The 28,000-nt window shown below is 56.3% G+C and overlaps 8 protein-coding genes across 8 annotated transcripts; 3 read left to right on the top strand and 5 right to left on the bottom strand.

Annotated features, from left to right (window-relative positions):
• Positions 1-857: 857 nt before the first annotated feature.
• INS49_011701 (uncharacterized protein) lies at positions 858-2,237 on the bottom strand (the record flags this gene model as incomplete). The annotated part of the gene is made up of 2 exons (XM_043172412.1): positions 858-1,965; positions 2,026-2,237. The coding sequence occupies 2 exons, from the start codon at positions 2,235-2,237 to the stop codon at positions 858-860; spliced, it is 1,320 nt and encodes a 439-aa protein (XP_043024157.1).
• A 4,675-nt stretch (positions 2,238-6,912) lies between these two features.
• INS49_011700 (uncharacterized protein) lies at positions 6,913-8,193 on the bottom strand (the record flags this gene model as incomplete). The annotated part of the gene is made up of 2 exons (XM_043172411.1): positions 6,913-8,071; positions 8,156-8,193. 2 exons carry the CDS (start codon positions 8,191-8,193, stop codon positions 6,913-6,915), a joined length of 1,197 nt encoding a protein of 398 aa, XP_043024156.1.
• Positions 8,194-8,770: 577 nt separating this feature from the next.
• On the top strand, positions 8,771-11,380 carry INS49_011699 (uncharacterized protein; the record flags this gene model as incomplete). Its single annotated transcript, XM_043172410.1, has 2 exons — positions 8,771-10,618; positions 10,679-11,380. The coding sequence occupies 2 exons, from the start codon at positions 8,771-8,773 to the stop codon at positions 11,378-11,380; spliced, it is 2,550 nt and encodes an 849-aa protein (XP_043024155.1).
• Positions 11,381-16,298: 4,918 nt separating this feature from the next.
• On the top strand, positions 16,299-18,271 carry INS49_011698 (uncharacterized protein; the record flags this gene model as incomplete). Its single annotated transcript, XM_043172409.1, has 5 exons — positions 16,299-16,672; positions 16,734-16,832; positions 16,895-16,962; positions 17,018-17,422; positions 17,478-18,271. 5 exons carry the CDS (start codon positions 16,299-16,301, stop codon positions 18,269-18,271), a joined length of 1,740 nt encoding a protein of 579 aa, XP_043024154.1.
• A 1,803-nt stretch (positions 18,272-20,074) lies between these two features.
• Positions 20,075-21,094, bottom strand: INS49_011697 (uncharacterized protein; the record flags this gene model as incomplete). The annotated part of the gene is made up of 6 exons (XM_043172408.1): positions 20,075-20,272; positions 20,389-20,616; positions 20,702-20,749; positions 20,803-20,926; positions 21,000-21,017; positions 21,081-21,094. The coding sequence occupies 6 exons, from the start codon at positions 21,092-21,094 to the stop codon at positions 20,075-20,077; spliced, it is 630 nt and encodes a 209-aa protein (XP_043024153.1).
• A 1,883-nt stretch (positions 21,095-22,977) lies between these two features.
• Positions 22,978-23,931, top strand: INS49_011696 (uncharacterized protein; the record flags this gene model as incomplete). The annotated part of the gene is made up of 2 exons (XM_043172407.1): positions 22,978-23,284; positions 23,357-23,931. 2 exons carry the CDS (start codon positions 22,978-22,980, stop codon positions 23,929-23,931), a joined length of 882 nt encoding a protein of 293 aa, XP_043024152.1.
• A 297-nt stretch (positions 23,932-24,228) lies between these two features.
• INS49_011695 (uncharacterized protein) lies at positions 24,229-25,071 on the bottom strand (the record flags this gene model as incomplete). Its single annotated transcript, XM_043172406.1, has 1 exon — positions 24,229-25,071. One exon carries the CDS (start codon positions 25,069-25,071, stop codon positions 24,229-24,231), a length of 843 nt encoding a protein of 280 aa, XP_043024151.1.
• Positions 25,072-27,099: 2,028 nt separating this feature from the next.
• On the bottom strand, positions 27,100-27,426 carry INS49_011694 (uncharacterized protein; the record flags this gene model as incomplete). Its single annotated transcript, XM_043172405.1, has 2 exons — positions 27,100-27,344; positions 27,399-27,426. The coding sequence occupies 2 exons, from the start codon at positions 27,424-27,426 to the stop codon at positions 27,100-27,102; spliced, it is 273 nt and encodes a 90-aa protein (XP_043024150.1).
• Between the last annotated feature and the right edge of the window lie 574 nt (positions 27,427-28,000).

The following is a 28,000-nucleotide window of genomic DNA, read 5'->3' as shown; positions in this document are numbered from 1 at the left end:
CCGTGTTTGCTAGCGTATCTCGGCCAATTCACCACCGAATGATGCAAATGTTCTTGATACAGAAAGCCCGAGGTACCTCGAGAGTGAAATTCATATCCTCAATACGTAACTAATCGGAGTCAGACCAAAGTGAGAGCACCTAGCTATGAGTGGACTCGTCCCATGTTGACTATCCTGGGATTAATTCCCGTCTGAACAGTCCGCCGTTGGAATAGATCCTAGATGTGTAATTCCTTAAACTTCAGAATGGAGGGCAGCAGTGTAAAACATTGCAGTCAACACCATGTGATGACCTCACAGATGTGCCCGTTCGATTGCCACTAGCTGTAAGGCGGAGTAGCAAATAATCTTGGCGTGACGCAGCCGGGACGCCTTCCAAATACTGCTCAGATCATTCTACTTGGCCAGCCTCACCTGCCCCCTAAGCACTTCGACTCTGGAATGAGGGCGAAGAGAACACAGTCTGGCGAGTAGTGCTCACGCGTATCCACTCACAACGGTATGGATGTCAAAATGGACGCTTTTGTTCTCTCTTCAGCAGCAGAACTTGGATAGTTCTGCCGTTGAATGGTTCCGTCGAGTGCTAGCTAAAGGCAGGTAGGTATCATCCGCGCTTCATGCAACTTCTACCAGCTGCTTCTGTCATTGAATCGCTATTTACTTTGCCACTTGGCCGGGTTCCCCCATAGTTATAGTACAACAACAAACGACAGGGCTAATTATGTTATACATGTGATCGCCGCGCAGTGAACATTCATCGAGTCCGTCCTTGCCCCCTGGGTAGATTGCTCGAAGCAGCAAAGATCGAATGCAAAACAAAGCAAATGCTCGTTGCAAAGGGATATCACCAAATCAAATTACGCCAAACCAAGCCACTTCAAAGCCTTTCGACTATTACCCTTCCTCAACTCGCTCTGCCGCATATACAGCGGCATCAGCCGTTTCTCCTCCTCGTCATAGAACTCCCCGTCCTCCACGACACTGACGGCGTACATGCTAGCCCCATCGTCAGGGCCGCCCTCGTTACCTAGTTTCCCCAGCCTTCTCCGGGTCAGCGACCGCGCCCGCGCCCGCGGCCCAGCGCCGGGCCCGCGGGACCTGGAACTGGCGGCAGATGGGGCCGGCGAGGGCGACCGCGGGGCCGGAGGCGGCGGGAAGGGGAAGTTGTACGCCGCTGCCGCGGCCCCAGGAGCCGTGACGACACGCGGCGTGCTCCTCCCGGACCCGCCGTCCCCGTCGTTGGTGTACGGGGGCGACACGGGCAGGTTCGCTGGCGGGCCGAAGACGGCGGTGTGCGTGTATGCGGGCGATCCGTTGGGCCCCTGCAGGGTGAACTTGCTCATCAGGGTTGGCAGGCCCGGGGCGGCGGCGGTCTTTGTGGATTTGGCTGTGCCGGGCCGGGCGGGCGGAGGGATGCTGATCTCGGGCGTGTAGAAGGGGTCGGCGTCGGTGAGGTCCTTGAGGATGGTCGCGATGAAGACTGAAATCTCGGACTCGGTGGCCGAGCTGGTGAGGAGGTAGTTGGCTTCGGAGAAAGAGCACTTCCTCTGGTGGGCTAGTGATGTCTTTATTCTTTCATCTGGGAAGGGGGAGCCCGGCAGGTTGAACGAGTCCAGGCCATTGGTGTCTGCATTGCCGTACGGGGCGGCGGAGTGAGAGCTGTGTCTGCTCGAGGTCGGGGATGAGATGCCAGATGGGGAAGGAGAAGTCGCCTCGGAGTCAATTATACCGGCGACCTTGAAGACCGCCGCGCCAACCAATTTCTGAATAGCCAGGACCGTAGCTAAATGCTCGGCTGGATAGTCGAGCAGGAGGAAGCGGGTACCATAGTTCGCTGCCAGGAACGTCTCCAGGTGAGGGATTATGAGGCCGGCCAGCAGGTAGTGGTCGTCGAACCGGTTATTCTGCGCTTGGTGAGCCAGTGGCTGGGCAGCAAGGGACTGCATCGCGTTGGCTATCAGATATCTGCGACCGCATCAGCAACCAAGTCTCACACAATCCTATCTATCTTGGCAAATACCATACCTCAGATCCAACCGGCCGCTTCGAGACATGCCACTTGACGTTGCGCCAAGCTTTTCAACCTGGCCGGTGAGGGTGAACAGGAACTCCCTCTTTACACCTTTCTGGCGTCCCATCGCCAGAATCATATCCGGCGCATTCTCATCACGGTCACCATCACAGACTTCTTTGTTCCCGAAAATTGGCCGCCACAGGCTACCAATGTCGCGAAACATTGGGAAGCCGAGATGGTGGACGCACCCGTTGTCTGCCGGAGGAGGAAAGTATACCTCCAACACAGACCTGAGTGCGTTCTGCGTTGCGACTGCGTTCGGTCGTCCTGCTGTCGAGAAGTCATGAAACCTGGATTCCTTCTCTCTTTGTGTCGGCGGAGATGTCGGAGCTGTGATGGGTGGCTGACGCGAATCCGGTGGCACATTTGCCGGAGGGGGTGGGCTCGGTGGTTGAAGGGCAAGACTAGAGGCTCGCACGTCGCGTCCCCGCGCCGCAAACGGGTCGTACTCCCCTATCTCTTCGGCCCCTGGATGCTCAATCACCGGAGATAAGCCTGCATCTACATCTTCCAGATCGAACAGGTCTGCCGTCCGGGGGGTTGAAGGGCAGGAGTCGGTTGGCGCAGTCTGCAATGAAGCAGGAAATGGTACGACAGGAAACGCCCCGGCCTTGAAGTACTGGACCACCATGCCCAGAATCGCATCAGGAGTCTGGTCAGTCATGTGGATCACAAGGTCCTCAACGACTGGCAGCACAGGTTGGAATGGCTCGTCTAGCTCGTGTCTCTCTTCCCGAAAGTCTGCTGCATCCGTCCCTCGGTGGACGTAAGAATCCCTCGCAGGCTTTGGCAGGCGCCTCACAAACGTGGGAGACCTTCGGATCGTCGTCGTGTGAGCTTTGACAAACCGGGCCTGAGGCAAATGAAGAAGGGCGTTTGCTGAAGATGGCTTGTCGGCGATGGACAAGTGCCGGCTTTTGGCTTCTGGGTTATCGGCGAGTGGTGCCACCTGCTCCGTTATCGAGGCCACGTCGAAGTCAGTACGACGGGATCGAGTCTGCTCCAACTCCAGGTCGTCTAGTGACCGAGTCTCTCTCAATGTCACCTGTGTCTTTGACGCCCGCATCTGCACCACCCGTGCCTCGCCATAGACAACGCCATCAGGAGTCGGAGGAGGCGACAGAAAAGCATCCGATCTACGCGTTGAAGATCTTGCCTCTGCGATACGGTGGCTGTACGATTCGCCTGCACAGCTTTCTGCATGCTCGTGGACAGGCGGATTGTCTTCAGAAATGCCGGGCTGGATTTTGATCGCACAAAGCTTCGCAAACTCATCCTCTGCCATGCCCTGATGGCCTCCCGGCTCTTTGTCGTCGGCATCCGAGTGAAATTGAGTCTCTTCGTGAGGTGCCGGTCCAAAAACAAAGAAGGGCGACGGTTCGCCCATCCCATCCGAGTATCCGTACATGGGCAGGCTCAGACTCCGTGGACGTGTTCTTATATAACAGTCGATCGGTTGCAGGGAATCGGTCTCTTTGTAGAGGAGATCAGCCGCCCTCATTGCCTTGGTTATCGGATCCTCGGGCTCCTCACTATCCAAGATTGAGTCGCCAGAAGTCTGTTCCCTGCCCAACATCCACAGTGTCGCCTGGTCCGATTGTTTGTCTTCACGATCCAAGCCTCTAAGCCCTTCGAGAGCAATATTCCTGAACATCAATTCTGCCTGGTGGATGTCTCCGGCCGTCTGGTTTTCGCTGATGGCTGCTATACAGTGTGTCACGGCGCCTGCCGTTCCCCCATTCAGGAAAACAAGCCTTTTGTTGGTGGGACTCGCGTCTTTTAGGAATTGGACGGCAGCTTCATGCCTCTTCTGAGCCGCATCGTGTACTTGCTTGATCAAGGAGCGGGCTTTAACTGGACCATCACTGGCCTCTCCCATGTAGCCCTGGAGACTGGGCAGGACCAAAAGCTGAGAAGACACTGGCAGCAGCCGCAACTGTGTTGATACGGCATCGGGGGACCCTTCGAGAGCTATCAAGCTCCCATAGCTATGATTTCGGTTTTCCATGTCGGTTACCCCAAGCCTCAAGGGGTCGCCCGAGTCGTCCTTTGATTTTCGGTGAGCGGAAGACTGAGTACTGGGTGTTGGCGGAGGCTGGTGCCTTTAGAAAGTGATATACTTTTGCTCTATGCTTATAACAGCGCCGGGCGCAATGCTCGTGAATGACCAAATCAAGATATCAAGGGTGGCGAGTGACGAGGAGCTTGACTCAGTCCGTGCCCAATGTGTTCATCTGGAGCGGGCGTAATCACGCAGGTCGAGGAAGTAACAAGGTGAGATTGGTGAATGCAACGTGAATGATGACCGAATGCGTAGGGTCAAGTTGATGCTCAGGGAGCCGACAAACTCAATACCTTGCATGAGAGCAGCGCAGATGGCCAGACAAGGTGGCAGAGAAGACGAAAAGAAGACGCGAGGAAAGACAAGAATCCCACCTGTCCTACCTACTCCTCCCACCCCTTCCTTTTTCTGGCTGGCTCTTGAGCCTGGGCGGCGAGCGGGTGGCCCACAGCGAGGTCCCTCCCGAGGACAAAGATGGGCGGGCAGTGGCTTCGCTCGTTCAACGTGAGAAGGATGGGCGAATGACTATGGCAATGATGCAGAAGCGCACCCATGCCAACCATGTTGGTCTAGCATGGCTCGAGCTTTAACGGCAAACGGTCCAGGCCAGGCCGGCTCCGGCTCCTTGGACAGCTTAGAGACGACATCGCTCTCGCCGACAGCCAATGAGCAAGAGACAGGCCGCGCCTGAGCGCTCGTGAGGCACAGGAAGGGCAGCATGCAGGTCACAGCTCACATCCGTCCGAGCGTTGGATTGGTAGAGGTTGTCAGTAGTCGTTCAGATCGATCTAAAGACGCGAGATGGACTGGGCGCTGGGTGGTCCGAGATTCGACCTTGCCGGAAGGCGTCTAGCAAGGTACCAGCGCCAGGTCCGTAGGCCTTCCGACGAACGCCTGCTGGGAATTGGTTCGCAGGCCGCCAGGGCCGCTGGGATGGTTGCACTTAGCAAAAGCCCACATGTGGTGTGGCCTATGGCAGCCGCAGCCTCATGACGCACGACATTAGCTTGCTGGTTCTGCTGCAGTCCCCTTCCCGCAATGTGCTAGCCCTTCTCACGCAAGCGCCGGATGCGTGATCATCAATAGTATACCTCGTTGGTTAGTCCATTGCCTCTGAACTAGCTCGTCTGTTTTGCTGCAAGGAGACAGACGAGGGGTCCGAGGCGGAAGTTCTCCAGGATGATGCACCCTGTGACTCGACAAGCGATTGGGACACCCTCTTTTGGATGCCCTCCTTGGAATGCCCTCCTTGTGACAGCTTCCCAACCTCTTATGGGATACCCGCCTGTGTGATACCCTCCTGTGGGATGCCCCCTGTGGGTTAATCTCCTGTGGCATCATGACCTCCGGTACGATATTCTCCGGGGAACCCCCTCCCCCAAAAGGAAGAACAACTCCTGTACATGACCCTCTCTTATGCTGCCAGGTTGGCTTATGTCACACGGGGTGTACAGTGTAATGTACATATATTGTACAGGGCAAATCCACGTCGGAGGCGGAGGAAGACAAGGGCGGGTGGCCATGGTGACGTTCATTTGGGAGCGCAGAAGTGAGGTGTGAGAGAGAATAGGCAACTCAGGTCGCACACGGAGAGATGAAGTACTAGGTAATCATGTCTGATGTGTGGCGAGCCGTAATTACCGTCGGCCAATGGCAGGATGTCTAGACCCGAAGGCTGAGGGACGGTGCACTCGTGTTCTTACGCAGTAGACTGATTCGAACAGGTTTTGCCGTCGCCTTTCCTTGTGGGTGCGCGTCTTACACTGCATTGGCGCGTAACGAGTGTACTGCCAAGCACCGTTTCAAACAGTCATGAGTTTGCGAGCTGAAAGGCAGGCACTGTCCGTGGTGGGAATGTGGCACAGCGGGGATGATGATAAACCCAGCGCCACGAGGATCTGCATGAGGATCTCCCATATATCTTCGACCAGGTGGCCGACCCGTCTCACACAATTGGGAGCCCTAGGTCACGGATTGATTATCCTCGCGTTAGACAGCTGCCATGAGAGCGTGTGTAGCCCTCCTTCCCTCAGGAACTCTCAAAACTGGTGTCTGCAGACATGTGCAATTTGGCTCCGGTTCCCACCCATCATTTACCGACTTCTCGTTTTTGTGTGGCGCGGAGAAGGAGTATCTGCGAGAATCTGAACCCCTGCGCTCTCCTGCATTGGTTGCGGGTTGCCGTGCTGTACTTGTGAGACATTCGCCCGCTTTGCGCTGGGCTGAAGTCCGTCCTTCAGGGTCGTGGTCAAAGGCACGCTCACTAATTGATGGTAAGGCATCAGGACACTGGGTTCCACTCGGGGCCCGTTTGCGCCTGTTGCAAAAGCCAGTGACAGGTCAACAATGGACTCGTGGCAAGGGGGGAGGGCGCATTGTCTTTTCTGACGCTTTTGATGCAAAGAATGATGAGATCAGTCTGATCTCATATGTTCCGGTTGAGAGACCAACCGTAGGGCTTTCTCGAGTTTGTGTCCGTTGCATGCGAGCTGCCGATGCATGACCGCTCCACGGAAATTGAGATTACTTCGAGTCCTGCAGACTCGAATGCCAAAGATCCTTTTCGATAGACGACCAGCGCGTCAAGATTGAATTCGGCATATGATGCTTGCCTAAGGGGGAGTCGCCTGGGCGTAATTTTTCGCACATCAAATGCGGTGCGCTTTGTTGCGGGTATTGGATCGTCTGGCATACGCTTGAACCTGTATCAATAGGAGACCGTGCTTAGAAGAGGCCGAGGTGATACCGCTGAGGTGAAATTCAAGGCTGCCGGGATCTAATCATCGTCCAAGAGCTCCGCCAGCTCCGCTTCTTCTTCTGCGGTGAGCAGTTTCTCCGGCTCTTCCTTTGACTGGTCGCCTCCAGCCCCGTTGGTGACAGCCTTTCGCTGTTCCTTCACTGCAGTATCGATGCCAGCCTTGTCAAGCGGCCAAGTGCGGACGGTACCATCGATGCTGACACTAGCCAGTCTCTTCTCTTGTCCATGACCGCCATCAAGAAGCACAAGATCCGTCACCTCATCGTAGTGGCCCTCCAGAGAGCAATAGAGCTTCCCAGATGCCCTATCCCAGACCTTGATGTCTTCATCCCTGCCCGCCGTGACCACCCAATGGTCTGTGACAACCACAGCGCGGACGTGGTCGCCATGCTCGAAGCTGTCTTCCGTACTGAAGCCCTTGCCACGCGACAAGCATTTCGAGGAGCCATCTGCACTTGCCGTCCATAGATCTGCCTCGTCGCCTGAAGTGTCGAAGAGCACCTTGTAAACACCAGTCTCGTGCACCTTGATCGACCTCCGCTCGACATTTTGAGCCCCCGGTTCGGCATCCACAAGCTGCTCCCACCCGTCCAACTGGACCTTCCACCTCCGTACAAAGGGGTCGCTGCCCGCGCTGACAATCACAGCCTCGTCCCCGGAGCTCAGTGTAGGGTCCACGGCGAGCGACTGCACGGCGAGCATGGCCGTCACCGAGTCTTGCAGGATGTGCAGGCGGCTTCCCGTGGCCATGTCCCACACCATAATCTTCTTGTCGGCACCACCGCTGATGAGCACATCCTTGCCGCCAACCTTGGTGCAGGCGACGGCCTTGACGAAGTCGGAATGGCCGACGTACTTGTGATCATGCTGACGGGTCTCGACGTCCCACGACCACACATTCCTGTCCCAGGATCCGGCAAGCAAGGTTCCGTCCTGAGCGCCGCCCACCGTCAAGCAGGTGATTGGTGCGGCTGGGCCGCGGTAGAGTACAGGCTTGGAGTCTTGATCATCGACGTCGACCCTTCTCACAGAGCCTGCCGATTCAGCAACGAAGACGCTGTTCGAGGAGGAGCGCGGGTTCACACAGGCTGCCGCGATCTTCGATTTGAGAACAACAGGTCTGCCGAACTTGTTGCTCGACTTGGCCTCCCGCCGCTCTCTCTTGCTCCGTTGGGCACTGTTATTCCGATCAGCATTTCTTGGCCTTTGTTCCTTGATTTCTCCAACAGACCGGCCTGCTGGGTTGTGTGGTTATACTCACTCTGATTCAAAGAAGTGCCTCGGATCCGATGAGTTCATCTTGTGTTGCTACCTGCGCCGCGATTGCAGGCGCCTGTCCAGGTGAGGCGAGGGATCCCGCTTGTATGTGGCAATACCTGTGCTCCTCTGAATCCGGGGAAGCTGGAAATGTAGGTGATAGCTGCAGGGCGTTTTTGTGTCGCTGCCGTTGTAGCCTGGGCGGATCAAGTTCCTGATGACAAATAGCGCCCCTTGAACAAGGAGAGAAAGCCTGGCTGATGGCGAGATGCTTCTCGGAGAGGAACAAGCCGATATATCGAGGAAGATGTGGGATTTTCCGACACCTGGTAGGCCAGGAATACGTCGTCGCTATTAGCTCTGGAGAGGGTCCCAGATCACTGTTTGTGAATGCTGTAGCGCACGATGAGGACCTGCAGTGGGGCAGTAAGCAGACCCCTGCCGTGGAGCATGGCACCCCTGTCAACACGACCTTAATTGGGGCCCCACGTCGCGTCTCGCTCCCTCGGGGCGCGTTCAAGCCCATGGACTTCAAATGTTTCGAAGATCCATCATTTGACCAAGTCGCCGCCGTTCAACAACAGCGCAGGAGGTCTTCATTGGTTGAATAGTTCTGATCATGGCTTCGGCTGCGCAACGTGTTCGACCTCGGCCGGCTCATACACAAGGCACAACTCGCTGTGCATACACGCCAGACGGATCGAAGCTGGTCACCGTCGGATCCAACAACACGATCCGCATCTACAAGACTGGCTTTGATGGAGAGCCGACCAACATCGACGAGTGCCAGGAGCAAAATGTCAGTGTCGCCGCCAATGATGACTTCTTCATAGTCGGCTCCGAGGACGGCACTGTGAGCCTGTACTCCTTGGAGACCAACACATTCCAGCGCTTCCTGACGCGCTGCACGCTCCCTGTGCGTGATGTTGCGCTCTCTCCGGACGGGAAGCTGTGTGCTGTGGCCAGCGACGAGCTCACCGTCAAGGTCGTCGGAACCGCCGACAACTCCAGGATATTCCACCTGAAGGAGCACGGGAAGCCGACCAAGCATGTTTCCTTTGACCCAAAGGGCAGCATACTCACCCTCTCATGTACCGACGGCGTTGTCTATGTCTACTCAATGACGGCAGAAGAACCCGAGCTGATAAGGAAGGTCGACGGGGCGATTGGGTCGTTGGAGACAAATGAGGACGCGTCGTCCTCCGTCGCCTGGCACCCGGACGGGAGGGCATTCGCAGTTCCCACGCCAATTCGAGACATCCAGGTCGTCTCCAAAAATGACTGGGATAACCAGCGATCTTTCAGGAACGGGCACGAAGGCGACATTACTGCCATCGCCTGGTCACCAAACGGAGCCATGCTCGCAACGGCAGCCAAGGACAAGAAGGTCCTCATCTGGCAGACAAAGGACCAGACAGTCATCGGAAGATACGAATATCCGAATGTCATCGACATTGCGTGGCATCCAACAAATAACTTACTATCCCTGACCACCACCGACGGCGAGGTCTATATCTGCCCTGATTTTATCTCAAGCCAATTCTCCATTCTTCTGAAATTGTCAAGGCAGCCAGCACCATTCATCCACGACCCTCTGGACGAAACAGCAGCCAACGGCCGAAGACCGCAAGTGAACGGTCAGAAGACCCGCCCGGAAGCAGCTCGGACAGAGTTGACGGACGATCTGGACTCCTTGCTTGATGATGGTTTTGGAGAAGACGACGACAACTTCGTCATTGATGACGACGGCGCTGGATACACTCTAGGCCGCAAGAGGCCGGCTGACGACGATGACATCTTCGGCGACTATCCAAATAAGCGGGCCAATGTCCTCCAGCCGCGGTTTCACGAGCCGTTCCAACCAGGCGCAACTCCCTGGCGTGGGAACCGGAAGTACCTCTGTCTGAACTTGATCGGGTTCGTCTGGACTGTCGACCAGGACACGCACCACACAGTGACCGTGGAGTTCTATGATCATGAGTTCCACCGCGATTTCCATTTCACAGACACTTTCCTCTACGACAAGGCATGCCTCAGCGACCATGGAACCCTTTTTGCATGCCCTCCAAAAGACGATGCGCCAGCGTCGATCTTCTATCGGCCGCATGAAACATGGACACAGCGTAATGACTGGAGGACAGAGCTTCCTAGGGGAGAGGCCGTGCTGGCCATGTCCTTGGGCGATTCCTTCATAACAGTGACAACGTCGGCGAATTACGTGCGAGTCTACACCTTGTTCGGGATTCCCTACCGAGTTTACCGGCCGAAAAGCACTCCGATGGTGACGTGTGCCAGCTGGCGGGACTATGTTCTGACCATAGGCAACGGACCTTGCGGTGCCGATGGTAGGACAAGGCTTCTCTACTCGATCGAGAACGTCAAACGCGATGAAATCTGTCAGAATGAAGACACGGTTGCTCTACCAGAGGGCGCCACCGTCAAGAGCGTCTTCTTCTCTGACAATGGGGTAAGTTGCCATGTCACGGCCAGCCGCCAAAGTGCACGGACAAGCTGACAAGAATCAAAGGACCCATGCATCTACGACTCTACAGGCACACTCCTGACGCTCCTGCACTGGCGCCAGCCGTCACGAGCATCATGGACCCCTCTGCTGGACACCAAGCTCCTGCCGCGCCTGGCCTCGGGCCGCAAGAACGAGAGCTACTTTCCCATCGCGGTGGCGGACAACAAGTTCCACTGCATCATCCTCAAGGGCGGGGACCAGTATCCTTACTTCCCGCGACCCCTCCTCTCCGAGTTCGACTTCTCCGTACCGCTCACCTCGGCACCGCCCAAGACCAGGACCAGGCCCGGCGACGGTGACGAGGACATGGAGGACGACGACGAGGACGCGTTCAAGGCGGACGAGGAGGAGTCTTCCGAGTCCCGCAGGCTCGAACAGCAGTTCATGCTGCGTGGGATCCAGGCTGCGCAGGTGCAGGATCTGGTTGAGTCGACGTCGGGCAGCCACGCGCAGCGCACGGCGCTGGCCCGGCTCGAGATCGAGATCGACAAGGCGCTGCTGCAGCTGCTGGCGATCGAGTGCCGCGAGGGCGAGGAGCGCGGCATGCGCGCGCTGGAGATGGTGGAGCTCATGCGGGACCGAACGGGCAGGATGGTCGAGGCCGCGGGCAAGGTGGCCGAGAGGTACGGGAGGGCGATCCTGGGCGAGAAGATCAGGGAGCTCGGCGACAAGAGGGCTAATGGGATGGACTTCGACGACTCGTAGGCGTGACTGGGTGACAAATTTGGACTATCTCATTGCTGGCACTGGAATGACAGGAGGGCGGGTCTGCGCATTGTTTGCTCTACTCGATGACATACATATAGTCTACGGTGGCGTACGCACGATTTCTGTGGCGCCTCTCTACGACGGTACTACTGTTTATGCTGAGGCATACATACCCACCACGTATGGTTTAGCTTTTGGACCGCACGAACCTAGGTGACCGGGCAGCTAGAAAACAGCCGGGCGTGCCCATGCTCCTGCCCATGCTCCTGCCCATGCTCCTGCCACACGGATTCTTAGTGCGCGTCTGCTGAAGTGAGAACAGGCCACAATGGGCAATGACTGCGATGAAACTCGTCATGACAGACGGCTCTCGCGATGAACACAGTCGAGGCTCCCACCAAGGTGCCGTAGCTGGGAGTGTACACACCATCAAACCTAATTCGTGGCCCACCGCTGACGGCACTCAGACAGCAGATCGTATTTGTAGTTTAATCTTGCCAGGATTTGGAATGGGCTCAGCCGGGTAGGGGTCCCGGCCTGACAGACGAGCATGCAGGAGGCATCGTGCATTTTAACCGTGAAACCAGATGGGCCATCTGCTGGCGATCTTGCGCGCTATGACAGCTGCCAGAAACCGTGGAAAGGTCGCCGGGCATGATTAAAGGGAGCGGGGGAAGGGGTCCGGCGCCTTTGGCGTCGTTCTAGCCCCTGACGATCGCGGAGGACGGCCGGGGGAGCGAGGATGAATTAGTGGGAGGGCCTGGGGACGACTGGGTTGTTGTGCGGCAGTCTACACGTAGCGGCGGAAGGAGAAGAAGCAAAAGGAAGGCGATCGTCGTGCATATCATCAGCCACCCAGGGGCGCCATACCAGGACGAGCGATCGCCCGCACACAAGGAACAGAACAGAAACAAGTTCGTCACGGAACGTTGTAGTTGGAAACCTTCTGGACGGCCGATTGAGGCGCACACGACGGGCGGAAGATACCGAACGCGCTATAGGGTGGGAGAATCTACCGTGGTATTGGGTCATGCTGCCCATGGTTATTTTCGCGCGTTTGAGGCTCCGCCCAATCGACGGCCAACGACATGGAAACGCATAGTCTGTGAGCCCTCAGGACAGCCCTGTTGGCATGATGTTACGCATAGGCGTGTGCAGCGCGGATACCGGGCTGGATTCATCCCCAGGCCGACCACTCGCGTCGATCCTGCGCGCCGATGCTGGTGCTGCGTCCTTCAACTTCTCCTCGCTGATGACAACGCGGTGGAAAAGAGCGGTCACGTTCAATCAAAGGAAGTAGATTGGGAGTTTCGGGAATGCAGAGAACTGCAGCCAGGATGTGGACTCTTGCGTGCAGGTTCAGGTGACACACGGTCAAGTATCGCCGCCAGGATAGCCCCCGGAGGCGGGTCGAACCCGTGGGAGACGAGATGCCAGGTTTCGACAATGACATATGAAACTTTTAGTGGAATATCACCGAGAGCTGCCTCGCTTCTGCCTTTTCAACGGTGTGTCAGGGAGACGATCATCCCGAAACCTCGGCGTCGCACATGCAGAAGGGTGAAATGAACCCCAGCCACAGCGCCAGCGTCGTCGGACTCGACGCGAGAAGCTCAAGATGTGCAGCGCTGGTGGCGCTGCTGCTGCTGCGACTGCTGCCATTATTGCTACTACTGCCGTTGGGAAAATTTCTGTCTGAGGGCCCGGGAAGCTTGATCCATCATCCCATGCTGGTCAGAGTCAGCTGGGCCGGGGCCACCAGGGCTGCACGACATCGTACGGGCGCCAAAGTTTAAACATGCAATATTTGCCAGCATGCCGCTCGTTCAATATAATATACCGTCGGCCGAGTGAAGGTTGGCGTGGCCTGCCTGTGCCCCAAGTTGTTGTTTGGACGTTGAGAAACGGGAGACAACCAGGGGGGTCATGGTTTCATGGCTGGTCTGGATACAGAACAGCAACAGGCAGGCTAGTTCTCCTTCAGGCCAGCAGAAACACCAAGCTTCCTGATTCGGACTGGGAGCTCTGGCTTGCCAGGCTTGTCCGGGAATGTCAGATGTTGGGCGTGTTGGATTCGTTCGGGCGGGTTAGTTCCCGGGCGGAGAAGCTGTCCAATTGCCACCTGGCAGTGGTCGAGCTCTGCCCGTGCGGCGGCCTGCCCCGGTGCGTTCATCAGGGTCGGTTTTTGGCCCGGGCTTCCCAGACCCGCAGGTGAGATATGGATGTACACTTAACGGTCCTGGCTGGCCGGCCGTCCCTTACTCGCAAGATGAGATGATGTAGCTAGGTGGATGGATGTCCTTGTACGGGCAATTGAGGCATTGCGAAGGCGACGGTAACACAATGGGGGCCGGCCGGCTCGTGACACCTACCGCATCCTTCGGTGCTTTGCAGTTTGAGGGTGCTGTTGGGCGGGCCGATCGCGACGTTGATGCTTCCACCCGTGTTTCCTGCAAGTCATTTTGACACAGAGTCGCAGCTGAAGCGAGGCGCAGGTGATGGCGAATCGTATCTTGGGGTGCGTCCGGTGGTGGACAATCTGAAGTTGCCAGGCCCAAGGTGCGTCAAACGGCATGTGCGACCGCGTAGTAGTTACTCGGGTACCGTAGTCTGTGTAGTCTGTGGTGTGCAGGTGACGGTGCGCGGGAGGCTGGCCGGCCGATCCTCAATCCTCAGAACTCAACAGACGAGACCACGCCGTGCCAGCAGTCCGACGGGCAGAGTCCCCTCGAGATCATCCCGTCGCGGCGAGGTTGGAGGTGGATGTTTGACACGGTTGCGAGGCAGCAAGTGCATGAAGAGCAGCGAGATCGCTCAAATCGCATCTCGTGGCGTGGTTGTACCGTGGGTGGTTCGTCTGGTCCGTCTGGTCCGTCTGGTCCGTCTGGTCCGTCTGGTCCGTCTGGTCCGTCTGGTCCATCTAATCCATCTGGCCCACTTGCTTGCGTTGGGAGAACGTGGTGAAGGAATCGTCATCGTCCTCCTCCTCCTCCTCCCGCACGAGACAGAAGCAGATGCAGATGCGGATGCAGAGGCAGACTGAGTACCGTCCGTGTCAGGGTGTCTGTGTGGGTGGATGGGTGGGTGGTAGCTGGTGTTCTGGCGCTCTGGCGCTCTGCTTCTTCGTCCCTGCGCAGCTTCTGGAAGGCCAGACCCCGAGTTTCCAGATGTTCGATTGGGGGGATGCAGGTGGGGTTGACGATCAGCTGCAACCCCTGCTCTGCCCTGCCCTGCCCTGCCGCCCCGTCCCCACGGGTTGGATACTTGCTTGGGTGGACGGTTGGATGGTTGGATGGTTGGCTGGCCTGGGCTGGGTGGATGGATTGAATGGAAGGGTGGGTTGGTGGGTGGCTCAAACGTCGGGTCAGGAATGGAGCCCAGCCCAGAGCACCGCTGTTTCTCACCTCATCAGGCAAAACGCGGGTTGGGATTGGAAACGCGCGTGGGTGAAGACGAAAAGACCAGCACGGCACATGCGTGCTGTGTGCAGTCTACACTACAGACCCGAGTACCTACATAGTAACTCGGGTAGCCGACCACGTACATGGTCTACATGCTGTAGGTAAGTGCGTACTTGGTTGACAACGGCGTTCTTGCGCAACGCCTAATGTGGTGAGGGTATCCGGCCTGCTCGTGCTTGTACCGTTACAGCACTGTCAGCTTGCCAGCCCGCCAGCCAGTTACCTGCAAGCGTCGTGTCATGAAGCGGTGAGGCCAGGTACCCTCCTCCCCTCTTGTCCCAAGCTCCACAGGTGGGCACTCGTGCATGCTAGATATAGCACTAGCAGCCTCTTCAGAGTTCTGCTCGGGGCTTTTAACCACCATTGAACCCAGCCGGGGTGGGGAGCCGACTCTGGACTTGGCCCAGTGCTCCTCCCCGTGCTCCTCTCCTGCATGTGCCCATGTGGTACGTGCCTACCCCCCCTCCACCACCATCCTTGGGCGTGCTTCCTTGGCCCCCCCCCCTAATAACCTCGAGCGGGCCTGCTCTAAATTGTCCAGCTCCTTTTCGACGACCTAATCTCAAGCTCGCCCTCCAATTGCCTGCCACGCACTCGACGACACGAAGGCACCAAGTCCACCAGAGCAAGAGCCATAGCCAGAGCGCCCTTCCGACTTCCGACCTCTCGCCCTCCGCCCTCGAAGTCGCCCTCGACCTGCGACTCCCAGTCCCATCCTCTGTCGCGACGCCTGGTTGGGCTGCCATCCCGCCCTCCAGATACTACCGCCTTTCCGCTGCACTCTGCCACCTACACACGCGCCCGTGGGGCCAAGGCCGAGCCTGGCCTCCTCTTGCTACAACTTGAACCACGCGCGCCCTCCGACACAGCTGCGGCGACTGCTGCGAAGGCCGCGAAGGCTGCGACGCCCAAGCTCGAAAGGCATGATACCCACCAGCCCTGCAGTGCCCACCTCCATCCAGCCTGTGACCGGGGTGCATTGACCGATCGCACCCGTGTGTGCTCGACAGTCGGCCACAGCTTGCCCACCCACGCCAGCCATACAGCACATATACCACACATACACACGCAGTACCTACCGGCGCATACCTGTGAGGCCCAGCCCAGCCCAGCATTTCCACATTGGGTAATCCGCTGCTTCAAACGGGCCCCGGGATCAAGCTCCCAGGTCATTCGGGAGGCGGCAGGAAGCCCGTCTTTCTGGCAGACAAAGAGGGGCCGCTTCAACGGGCCTTGACCTGAACCAACACCTAACCTTCCGAGCCCCATATGAGAAGCTATGCGGTGTGTTTAAGCCTCGTCCCTTGCAGAGCCCACCTCCCTCTCCCAGCTTCCAGGCCCCAGGTCTCGTGGCCCAGGAGAACCCCCGGGCAGCCTCGTTGCCTCCTCCGGTCCACTTTCGCTCTGCCGATCACCGCCCATCCTCCCGCTCCCCGCCCGCCGCTCTGGACCAAATGCTGACGGCCTTGCCTTTCTACCCGCAGATGGCACAGGTGATGGATAGCCCGCATAGATCGCTACTGGGGGACGGGCATGGCAAAGACGACCCCATGGCCCCGCGAACCGTTCCTATTCTTACGCCAACCATCCAGATGTCGGCCCCGGATAGCGAGCCCATGGACATCACAACTCCTACCAACTCATCCGCGCCTGCCTCTGCCACCAAGAGCCCCGACCGGGAGAGGGACCGAGACACCAATGGTACTCCCTCTCGGTCAGAAGGTCAAGGGGCAAGCGGCTCCATGACAATGCCTGCGCCGACAGCGGCAGCGGCAGCAGTCCATGGTCCCAAGATCGTTCAGACAGCTTTTATACATAAGCTATATAAGTGCGCCACCTCTCTACCTGCCTCCCGGCGCCCAAACATGCCAATGCTGACTTATTTACAGTATGCTCGAGGACAGCAACATTTCCCATCTCATATCTTGGTCAGGCACTGAAGAGAGTTTTGTCATGTCGCCAACCTCGGAATTCTCCAAGGTTCTTGCGTATGTCGACCTGTGACGCTCAACTCCTCAGGGTTCACGCCCACTGACGTGAAGCTCCCTAGGCAATACTTCAAACACACCAATATTTCTTCATTCGTCCGCCAGCTAAACATGTATGGCTTTCACAAGGGTACGTTGTCTCTTGAGAGGAGGGGCGCTATCACAGCTAATTGATTGGGCCCCAGTGAGCGACGTGTTCCACAATGGCAGCCCCGAGCACCCCTTGTGGGAGTTCAAGCATGGAAACAACAGTTTCAAGAGGGGCGACTTGGTCGGACTGCGAGAGATCAAGCGGCGCGCTTCGCGCCACGCCCTCGTCACCCAAAAGGCACCGCCATCACAGCCTGGGACGCCCGCCGAGCCAATGCAGCCCATACAAGACGCTGGCGGTGACCCGAGGCTCTTTGGAATCGAGCGCAGTGTTCAGGATCTTTATGCAAGGCTTGACCGTTCCGAGTCAAACGCGCATTACATGCAGGTCAAACACCAGGCACTCCTTGACTCTGTCAACCGACTCTTGTCCTTTAATCAAGAACAGTCGCGGATTCTGATGAACTTGGTGTCACCCGAAAACCCCATCCACAGAGACGGTAAGCTTTCGCAACCGCTGTCGAGCCTTTGGAGACGCAGCTGACATTGTTGAAGCCCTTGCATTACGGGGAGACATACAGCGTCAGGTTGAGATCATCCGTGGTCTGGAAGATCCTCACGAAGCACCGTACTCGACCAGCCGTGCATACCTCGGCAGTGTGGAGAACGCGCCGGTCTCGCCCCGGCAGTTGCCACAGGACGACCAGCGAAGGTCGAGTCTTGCTCCACCAGGCCAAAGTCGTGCGCCGTACGACTACCGGCCATCAGTCCCCTCCAATCTTTCTATTTCCACACGTCGCCCGTATGGCTCCATTGGCGGCAGCACCATGAACCAAGTTTCCACCCCGCCGGCGCAATCGCCGTCTGCCCTACGTCCACAAGCCCCTCCGCCCCCTCCTGCGGCGCCTCACCCACTCGCCGCTGTAGAGCATCCGGGCAGTCTCGCTCGGCGACATACCTCAGCAGATATACGCGCTCACGGATGGCAGCCCCAGCCGCCCCCTTTCTCCTCGGGGCCACCCTCCAGCCATCTCCCGTCTTCACCTAGTCACCTTGGCCCACCCGATGAACGTCGTGAATCGTTCTCACAATATCCCTTCCCAGCAACTCATCAGTCCCACTCTCGACCATCGAGCCCACCACCGCCACAACCCAACTTCCCGAATGGTGACGGGTTTGAGAAGCTGAGGAACTGGGAGTGGGGCTCGGCGACACAGAGCCGAAGGAGTATTTTTCAAGACAGCTCAGCTCCACCAACTCGGCGCGGAAGCATGGCCCATATTTTGAACAATGATGACGGGGATGACCTTCGAGGAGACGATGACCGAAAGAGAAAGCGACTGGCCTAATGCCCGTTGAGGCGAGCAACAGTGACGACTACTCACCCAGCAAGGAATGACTCACCCCAACTGAAGACGACGTGCACGGAAAAGGCGTCTGCGAGGCAGCAGAAGGCTGTTTGTATGCAATCGATGGGACGAAATGTTTCTCTTGAGACAACCGGATGGCTTAATACTCTTGGAGTACTGATTTTTGGGTTTTAGGTGCTGACGTTTGGTCTGCTCCCGTCTTGCATATATGAACTGGATGGAAGGCGTGTTTTTTGAGATGCTCTGCCTGCGCATGCTTGTTGCACCAAACGCATGGAATGTCAGATCTGGATAACCTGAGATGGTGTTTTTGGAGCTATTTGCAACTGGCTGCGCGAATACTGTACCTAATGACCGCGGAGCTGGACACAGGCTCGGGTGCACGATGATGCAGGCGGGCCCAAGAGAAGGCGGCACCGTCGCCCTCTTTTGGCCGCCTGACTGCTTCATGTTGCGCCTGCAACAGGGGAAAAGCAATCTAACTAGTAATTGTATTGTGTGATAGTAGTAGTATTAGTGGTAGTACTACTAGTACTGGTAGTAAGGTAGCATCTGTGTTAAGGAACAGAGATGGAGTGGACTGGATTGGTCCCGCGCCACATGAGCCGCGAGCTGGGTGAGGAGGGCCAGGAGGCTCTGTCGGCGCGGCGGCAATGATAATCATTTATCCTGGTGCTCTACTTCTTTATCCCTTGCCTCGCTAGTCGTGGTCCCGCGCGTTGTTGATTCCGTGACAGTCCCGGTCCAGGCCGTCAACCGATGTCACGACACCAACTGTCTACTCCTCGCCTGCTCCCTTGTTGATGTTGGCTCAAGATGCGTTTCGTTCCAGTCAACGAATCACGTCCCCCCTCTCCAACCGACTGTCGGTCTACAATATGCTTTCCTGAAGGTTGAGGCCCCACGCACGTGCCGGCCGCATGGCTCCGTGCCCAGATCGATTTGAAGCTACGAGAGCGAGTTCGCGTGTGTCTGGATGTTGATCTCCCGTGGCAGTGTGGGTAGTGGCTTCTGGGCCGGCCCAACTGCGCACAGTCTCATGTATTCAGCAACTACAAGGACCGACGACAAACAGTTCAGTCGGACCAACCCTTGACTCCGGCGAAGCACGGGCTCTACGGAGCCTCCTGCCACCTTTTCTGAAGAGCCTCATAGGAGGATTCCCGGGCCTTTTCCCAGACTCTTGAGTATGCGGATGCCATGCAGGCTTTCTTCGAAACTTCTCTGGGATGCCCAATCGCATTGAACGTTGCTATGATCCTATCCTCGAAGACCAAGTCGTAAAAGCACTCCTAGAAACAGGTAGAACGACGCATTAAAGAAAAAGAAAAAAAGTCACAACAGACAAAACGACAAAAAGAACTCCAGCTGTGGTGTATGTATTATGTGTGATGATTCGCCACTCGGAACGGACCTCCTCTTCCATGCACCAGCCCGTCCAAGGATGACATGACATAGCAGTACGTCTTAGGAGCTACCTGGTTCCCCGTCCATCATGACGCCTTATGCTGCGTGCACAGGGGCCCCGGGCGGTAGAAGAGAACCCCAGTTGCCAGCCATCACTTCAATCTATGCGCAGAAACAGCAGCGGGAAAACCACGAAACGGGGCAAAGTCGCAATCCGGATCCCAAAATGACCGCCAACCAGCACTCCTGACTACCCTGCACGTCTCGCGTATATCCCACATCTCGTGACGGTCGTGAGTGTTTGGACTCCCAAAAAAAGCTTTGGCGATGGTCGCGGTACTTATACAAAGTTGTCGAGACGGGAGGCGCGGGCGCTTAGCAGCAGCTGTTGCTGGAGCCGGGCGACACGCCATGGCCGGGGCCCACCTGGACGTTTGGCTTGGTGTTGTTGGTGGCTGTGGTTCCCATGCGCTCCTTGATTTGCCGGGCCATGGTCAGGAAAGCCTGCTCGACGTTGCTGGCGTTCTTGGCCGAGGTCTCGAGGAAGGGGATGCCCAGGCTGTCGGCGAACTCCTATTTTGTAGTTAGTAAAGTGGGTCTCGGGGGTAGTCTCGATTAGATAGCAGCGCCAGCATGTGATGATGTGTGCTCATCACAGCAGCGGTCGCGGCTTGACGGTGGAATCGCACCTTGGCAACTGTGTAGTCCACGACCTTCTTGTCCGCCATATCGCTCTTGTTTCCGACGAGGAGCTTGTTGACGCCCTCAGTGGCGTATCTGTCGATCTCCTGTAGCCATTGCTTCACGTTGTTGAACGAATCCATGTCGGTGACATCGTAGACGACGCAGATGCCGTGGGCACCTCGGTAGTAGGAGGAGGTGATGGTTCGGAAACGCTCTTGCCCTGCGGTGTCCCACTATGTGGCGGTGAGCCCTTATTAGCTGCTGTCTCTTGGGCCCTCGGCCGTTACAGTTGTTGGGGATGGGCCTGGGCTGGCTCACAATCTGCAGCTTTACCGTCTTGCCATCGAGCTCGATCGTTCGGATTTTCTGCCAAAGCGTCAGCGGGGTGAGCCTTGGGTGCGGTGATGACCAGAGCGTACGAAGTCGACACCGATTGTGGAAATATAGGACTCGGTGTAAGTGTCGTCGGCGAATCGCAGGAGCAAGCAGGACTTTCCAACACCGGAGTCTCCGATGAGGAGCAGCTTGAAGAGGTAGTCGTATCTGGTTCATGTCAATAAAGTCATTCATGATAGTCAAGTCGGTCCCGTGTGATTCCTGTTGAGGTTGCAAGGACGATGGCGGGGCGGAGAGGCTCTGGGAGTCGGTCAGCACACGAGGACATCAGAGACGGGAGGTTGTCGGCAGGAGGCCATACCACTCGGGATTCATGGTGACTGTGTTGCGGAGCGCTGGGCAAATGTGGGTTCTGGAGTATGCACTGAGGTAGGTATGGAGGAGTGAGGACTGCAGCGATAAGGGGATGGCGGAAGGTTGATGGATTGATGGAGGAGGACGACGGGCAGGGTGGCAGACAGGACAGGCTGCATCAGGAACCGCAGGTCGGTTGACTGACTGACTGTTTGGAGGCTGCTCTAGACCGGTACACGCCTGGGCACGGGCCACATTCCCGCTTTTCCACGTGATGATGCAAGGCTACGTACCCATACCGATCGCTGCAGCCAGTCCGTCAGCCAGCCAGCCCGGTCAAGTACGGGCAGGAAGACATAACAACCTAAGTGAGTGAGTGAGTGCATTGGTAACGCGTGACAGTCAGTCTTTCACACATCGTCTTCGGCAGCTGTGTCTCATTCCTAACAATAGCATGGTCGCAGCTTCGTCCAAATCCCCATGCACGCATTCAACTTGTTGCTTGCCGCTCTACTTTCACTCTACTGCTCACACCACACAACTAAACGCCCGGGTGGTGACGACAACCTTACAGGGTACATACAGCCCGACGGTTCCGTCACGGAAAGTCTGCCCTTGATACATGGGGATAAGCTTCAGTGCGATGACTCTATGTAGGATAAACTCCTATAGGACAACTTCCTGTGGGATAACTATCTGTGGCATATGCTGTCTGGGACCGCATGGCGCTCGCAGAGGCACGCAAACAGGACGAAAGAAGGCCCGCTTGCCGCATCATATCTCAGGCTGAGCCAAGGGGTACAGCTGATGATCCCGCGTGTCTCACTCACACCACACCCTGGGACTCTTTGTCAACTGGACACTTGACTGCGGTTGCCACTCCACGTGGGGGCCGGCCTGCCTCGGGCTTTGTGAGCGGTTCACGTGAATGGCCTGGCTGGAATGCGATCCTGACGAGCCAGAGCCAGCGTTGGACAGCTAGGGATCAACCATCTGCAGGCCAGCTACTGTCTTTGTGCCTATCTCCTTGAGCCAGACCAGTTTTCGACGATGATTATCACGTCCCATCCACAGGAGACAAGCACAGATGAAGAGAGAAGTGACTGGGTACCTAGCCAATTATCTTACCTGGAAGTGGCTGGACTAGACGTGAGCAAGGTGCCAGTTGTTAGCTGCAACCCTGCCGTAACCATTCCGGGCACTTCCTGCGCTGTCCGTTGAGCCTGCAATATATGCTGGACACTTCTCTCTTCTTTTTACGAGTCCTCAGGCCTGAACGTTGGGCATCCTGCAGGTCAGTCTCCATGGTCTGTCTCACTTCACTTGGCCCAGTCTTGACGAAGCCCATTCTAGTTCGCGCAGACTTCATCACGGCCTGGCGGCACCGGCTCATGATACTGTTGATTCATCGTAGATGATCAAGTGGTCAGTTTCCGGGTCTTGTAAAGACCATCCCACCAGCCGACACTGCTGTGCAGAGCGGTAGAGGATTGACATGGCCCATGTTTTCTTTCCAAGAACCTGGAGATCTCATTCAATCAAGCAGTGGAGATGCGGGGCGCTCCAGGGTGCCCATGTTCTGTTTTGGGGCCTGTCAGAATCGCCGGATTTGCAGAGGGAGGGTTGTAGTGTCCGCCCCGTTGGGCTTTGGAGCTCGCTTAGACAGCCATGGGTGGGTGCATGTCTCCCCCGAGCTGCACCTCAACAGCATCCAACCAGAAACTCCATCTGCATCGTCGTCCGAATTTCCTCCAAGCCCACCAAATGCTTCCTTCTCCTGTGCAGCAAAACCTCTGAGCTCTGCACCATCACAGCGACCCCAGCGGCAGCCAGGCCACCGGGACCCCCACACCTCTGCTACTACTAGGCCGCTGTCCCTATTCATGTAGTAGCAATAACACCAAATGTCCGCTCCCCGACTCTCGAGGACCGCCTCAGCCCATCCCAAAAATGTCGTGACAAGGGCCGCCGCCCGCCGGTCGAGGTCCTTTCTTGCAGGCTTCCTCCCCACCGCGTCGCAAGCAACATCGGCACCAGCTCCAGTGCCCCCCTCCAGCACCTCAAAGTCTCTTACCACACTCCAAGAAGCCAACACTCGGAACCTGCCAGAAGTATGGTTCAACCCGACCTTCCCCTATGCAAACACCACGCCACCTCTGGGCCAAGGACCCAGCAAACCACCAGATGATCGCAAAGCAAAGTTAGGCAAAAGTGAGCCCAGAACCGCCCAGTTCTATGCGACAGATAGCTACCAACCCGGAGATGCTGACCCAGGCCTCCCAGCTCTGCGCATCCTCCAAGAACGACTCCCGACGCTCCTCCAGTCTCCCCTCCCACAAGAGATACTCGCGCCCAACATCTCCCTGCACCTCTTTCCGTCAACCCACCCACACCTCCCCACCGTGTCCGGTCGCGTGGCCTACATTGCCGCCTTGTGGACGGCACCCGTGGCGTGGAACCGCCTGCCCATCATCGGCGACGTCGAGCTCGAGATAATGTCAGAGCGCATGGTGAAGCAGCCAGGGACACGGCAGGGCGCCGTCAGCGAGAAGCTGGTGGTGAGGTGGAGGACGACGGGCAAGGGGATCGGGTGGAGGCTGCCCTTCCGCGACATGCTACGGCTGGGCGGCGAGCAGGCGGTCAAGGAGTTCTGGGGCCTATTTATCTTCGAGTTCGACAGCGAAGGCAGGGTGCTAAGTCATACGATCGAGCACGTCCAGTCTGGAGGGGACTGGGACCGGGGCATCGGGGCAAAATTTGTCGGCCTGACTGACTGGCTCCTTGGAGGCATGAGAGGGAGGGAGGGGTGTCCTGCCTTTGAGATACATCAGGAGCAGCGTCCGCAACGGCGCAGATGACAGAAGCGATGCTTGGATGGCCGGCGTCCGGGGGTGGGGTCCCTGGAACCTTTCTTCCTGTATGATTGATACTCCTTTTCTCACGCCACTCATACCCATTAACACTGTACAAACCTTGTGAAGGAAATAGACTAAGCTTGACATCCCTATCCCCTCACATCACTCACTATCCACTAAGCGCTGTTATGGCAGATAGAACAAAAAAAAAACAGTATATGCACGCCATCAGATGCTCCCATCTATGCTAGATAGCAATGTGAAACCCAGGCCGACCACTCGATGCAACGCCGAACACCTTTAGATATGCTCGGCAACGAAATCCGCAAGACCGTCCTCCCTCACCATTAGAATTTGCCGGTCCCTCATCCTGCTGGTGACAATACTCGTGCCGTTGATCCACGCCCACCAGATCTTCTGCACGACATTGTCGGTAGAGCTCGGCAGGCACCCGATCATGGTGTGCGTCCGCAGGTCGTCGTCGGTGCTGGTGATGAGCAGCCGCCCGGCGCCCGTGAAGGAGTCGAGCACGTGGAACAGGCAGCCGAATATCTGCTCGCTCTCGACCTCGCCGAAGCGCAGCTCCTCGAAGGCGCAGGCGACGTGCCTGACGCGGCGCGCGTCGGCCCGGTCGAGGAAGTAGACCATGGGCGCGTTGATGTTGCTGCTGTCGTAGGGCTCCAGCTCGCCCAGCAGCAGCAGCGTGTCGCGCGAGAAGTCGAACCACACGCGCGCCGGGGCCGAGCGGGGCCGCACCAGCATCGCCGGCACGCGCCACGCAAAGGCCCGCTCGTAGCGCCGCAGGGCGACGGCGCGCGCCTCGTGGCACACGCGGAGCAGCACCGGCGTGGCGGGCAGGCTGGGCCGCCGGGCCAGCTGTGCCCGCTTGTCGGCGGCGTTTTCCTCGTCCAGGCAGGCCGCGATCACGACGCGCGGCTGCAGGAGGTGCTCCCAGATCTTGAGCCGCAGCTCCACGGGCAGGTCACCGAAGCATGTGAATGTGGCTGGGGCGGCCGCGGCCGCAGCAGCAGGCCGGGGCGCCTGGTGGCCGTAGTGGGCGTCGCTGCAGACCTGGAACTCGAGCCAGAATGACTTTTCTGGTTCCTTCTCTCTGGCTCTGCAGCCGCGCAGTGACACTGACATGGTAAGGACAGGAACGGGAAGTTGGTGAGGGAGGAAACCGCGTGAGAGTAAAGACGGTGTTTGGGGGGTGGGACGAGCGATGAACAGGGAACTGTGGCTGAATATCTGGGATTCTGGGATCCGGGGGTGGCGTTGGGCGACCACGGAACCCTGGAGGGTGAGAGACGTCACCCTCTCGGGAGCCGGGCGCGCTGCAACCATGCAGATCCCGTCCCCACTTGAGCTGCCTATCCGGGCTACTTGAACCGGCTAATGGTCTAAGTCGACAAAGATTGTGTGCTGAGGCCATCCTGAAACAACAATTATGGTTTCCTTGGATGAGACTACCAAGACATCAATCTTATCCTTTGAAGCCTTCCTTGGAGTTCTCTCTAGCCGTTCCTATGCCCTTCCCCACCCTGCCTGAGTGGTAGAACTGATGCAAATATCAACAGAGCACAAACCCCAGTATCTCTTCTCTAACCCCTCTAGCCCTTTCACCTTTACAGATGAGGCACTAGAGTGGATCCGGAGCAAGCTTTCCTAGCGGCTTGCATTTGTTTGGTCGCATTCCGGGTACCAATACTATCGACAGCTGAGGGCAAACCATTTCCACGAGCTACACCACGGCAGTATATTATCCATCGCCACCCACTTTATATTTGCCGTTGAGCTGGAACCCATGGATCTACAACGTCCCCTGGCCGTCAACGTGCCCCGACAGTGAGATCGACTACCGCAAAGCTTTGAACTCTAGCTGGTTATGTTAGCAGTACCCCGATTGACAGGCACCAAGGCTCTCTCGCACCTTTGGCTAGCCGCCACCCCACGACGCGCATTGTTCAATCTGAAATAGCGGGGCTGCTATGTAATCTCCACTGTATCGCCCTCGAAAGCGGCATCTCTTGCGTTTGGTACCCGAAAACCAGCAGCAATCATTTGACGGCCGACTTGGTTCTTAATATCAAAGACTCGCGTCCCAGCTAGCACGATTACTTCAGATCTTTACAACACTGCTTCTATTCCCATTTCGGACGGCTGTTGAACAGGCAAAAATTTCAAGGCTTCCAAGGTTTAGGTCGTACGAGATCAAAGTTCTAGCAGTATGTGTAGAACCCGTGCCGTCCAACACCTATAGCCTACCAGCCGGTCCTGTGCCACTGCTCCATCGCTTGTTGCTGGGGTTTATCATCTTCCGTCTCCTGTGCCGCATGGTAATCTGGCTGATAGCCTGTGTTCGGTACTCTAATCCCCATCTCGAGCTCAGATCCCCTGTCTAGGGAGCCCTCTGCGAATTCGGATCTAGACATTAGAGGGTCGTTCGATCTGTCCTTTCCACTGGTTGTACGTTGATTACTGGGCGCCCGATCGGCTCGTTGCACTGTATAACCTGCAGGTACGTTCTTCCCAAGACCGTCCTTAATGCCCCCTGGAAGTTGGTCAATGGCAGATCTCGAGCTCGTGCGCAGATGAGGCATTTATCAGAAGGGCCTTTTATAAGCAAAAGACCTACATATGAAGGTGTAGATGAATTGGAAGAGGACAGGTGCCCAAGTAGCCAGAGCAAGAACCTACCCGAATTTCGAGCTTTGAAGTCATTCAAGGTCAGAACCTATTCAGGCTGAGGCTGAGGCTCAATGCGCTTATTTATTTGCCTCGTTCAGATGGCCCACCGTCACATCAATCTTGTGCCTCACCCAGGTGAAAAACCCTAGTATTCCCCACATAGCGAGCAAGTTGAACCAAGCGATCCCGAGGCGCCAGAAAGACCGCCAACGGATCATCCACGGCTTGTGAAGGATGTCGGGTATGCGGAAGCCAGTGAGTACGAAGACTGTCAGTATGAGCCATATCACGGGGGCCCAGATAATGAGGTACCATGTGGCTATCACTAAACCCAGTTGCGTCAGCGAAATTTGCGAACGAGAATATGTCAGGAGGGCTTGCTGCCTAGGTAGGGATCTCTAGGATAGTCGACCTGCTGGACATGGAAAAAGACTTACTCCCGTCCCAGTAGCGAACAGAACCTCTCCAGTCGCAATTCTCCCTCTAGTCAACACTGTCGTAGTAGTTTCTGTGGTCGTAGTCAAAATTCCCGTGAAGGGACGCGTAGACTTCGGCCGCACCGAGCATCCATATGAGTACCAGCACCGCCCTGCGGACCCAGACCTGGTTCTCTCTCTTCTTGAACGAGCAGTCGCTCTCGCGTCTCTGCATCGCGTACAGGATCGTCAAGGGGAAGATGGAGAAAGTCGCCGCCAGCATGGAGAGCATCATATCGTACAACACGCTATCTGTGGGAACCTGTGCGCCGGCCAGCGGTGACCTCCGCTGTGCTGTTCCTTTACCTGACATGCAGAGGGCGGCAACCAGCATGGCGATGCTAAAGAACAGCGATGCGCCCAAGAATTCGTTGAGAGAGCCACGGAAAGCTCCGATGGCTCGGGAGCCCAGGCGCGAGGCTCATGTTAAGGTTTTATGTAATGAATTGCAATATTCTGTTTATTGTTATTATTAGTAAATTCTATATAAATTCATCGTAAATTCTTAATCAGGAATTCAAGGTAAATCTACTGTTAAGGAAGCTGTAAATAATTAATATATTTATAATAATAACGTGGTTTACTAGTAAGTGGCTGATATTAATAAATGGCCGATTTTTCTAACTTTACCCAACTTTAATCAAGCTTAATACCTACTTAATGCAAAGGAATTAATTAAACTTAGCATTAATTAATGCTAATTATAATTAACTCTTTATTTTTAATTAATTTAATTAATTTAAAGTAGTTAATAAGTATATAATATTAATTTAAATTAATTAACTTTTAATAAAAATAATATATTTAACATTAAATAATATTAATTATATTATTAAAAATATAATGCATTATGCATTATTAAAATAAATATATTTATATTAATTAATATTAATTAAGTTAAATTTATT

Source organism: Diaporthe citri, assembly GCF_014595645.1.
Source record: "Diaporthe citri strain NFHF-8-4 chromosome Unknown scaffold_5, whole genome shotgun sequence".
Lineage (NCBI taxonomy): Eukaryota > Fungi > Ascomycota > Sordariomycetes > Diaporthales > Diaporthaceae > Diaporthe > Diaporthe citri.
Note: the sequence above shows the minus strand (reverse complement) of the source record. Positions and strands in the feature narration are given on the sequence as shown.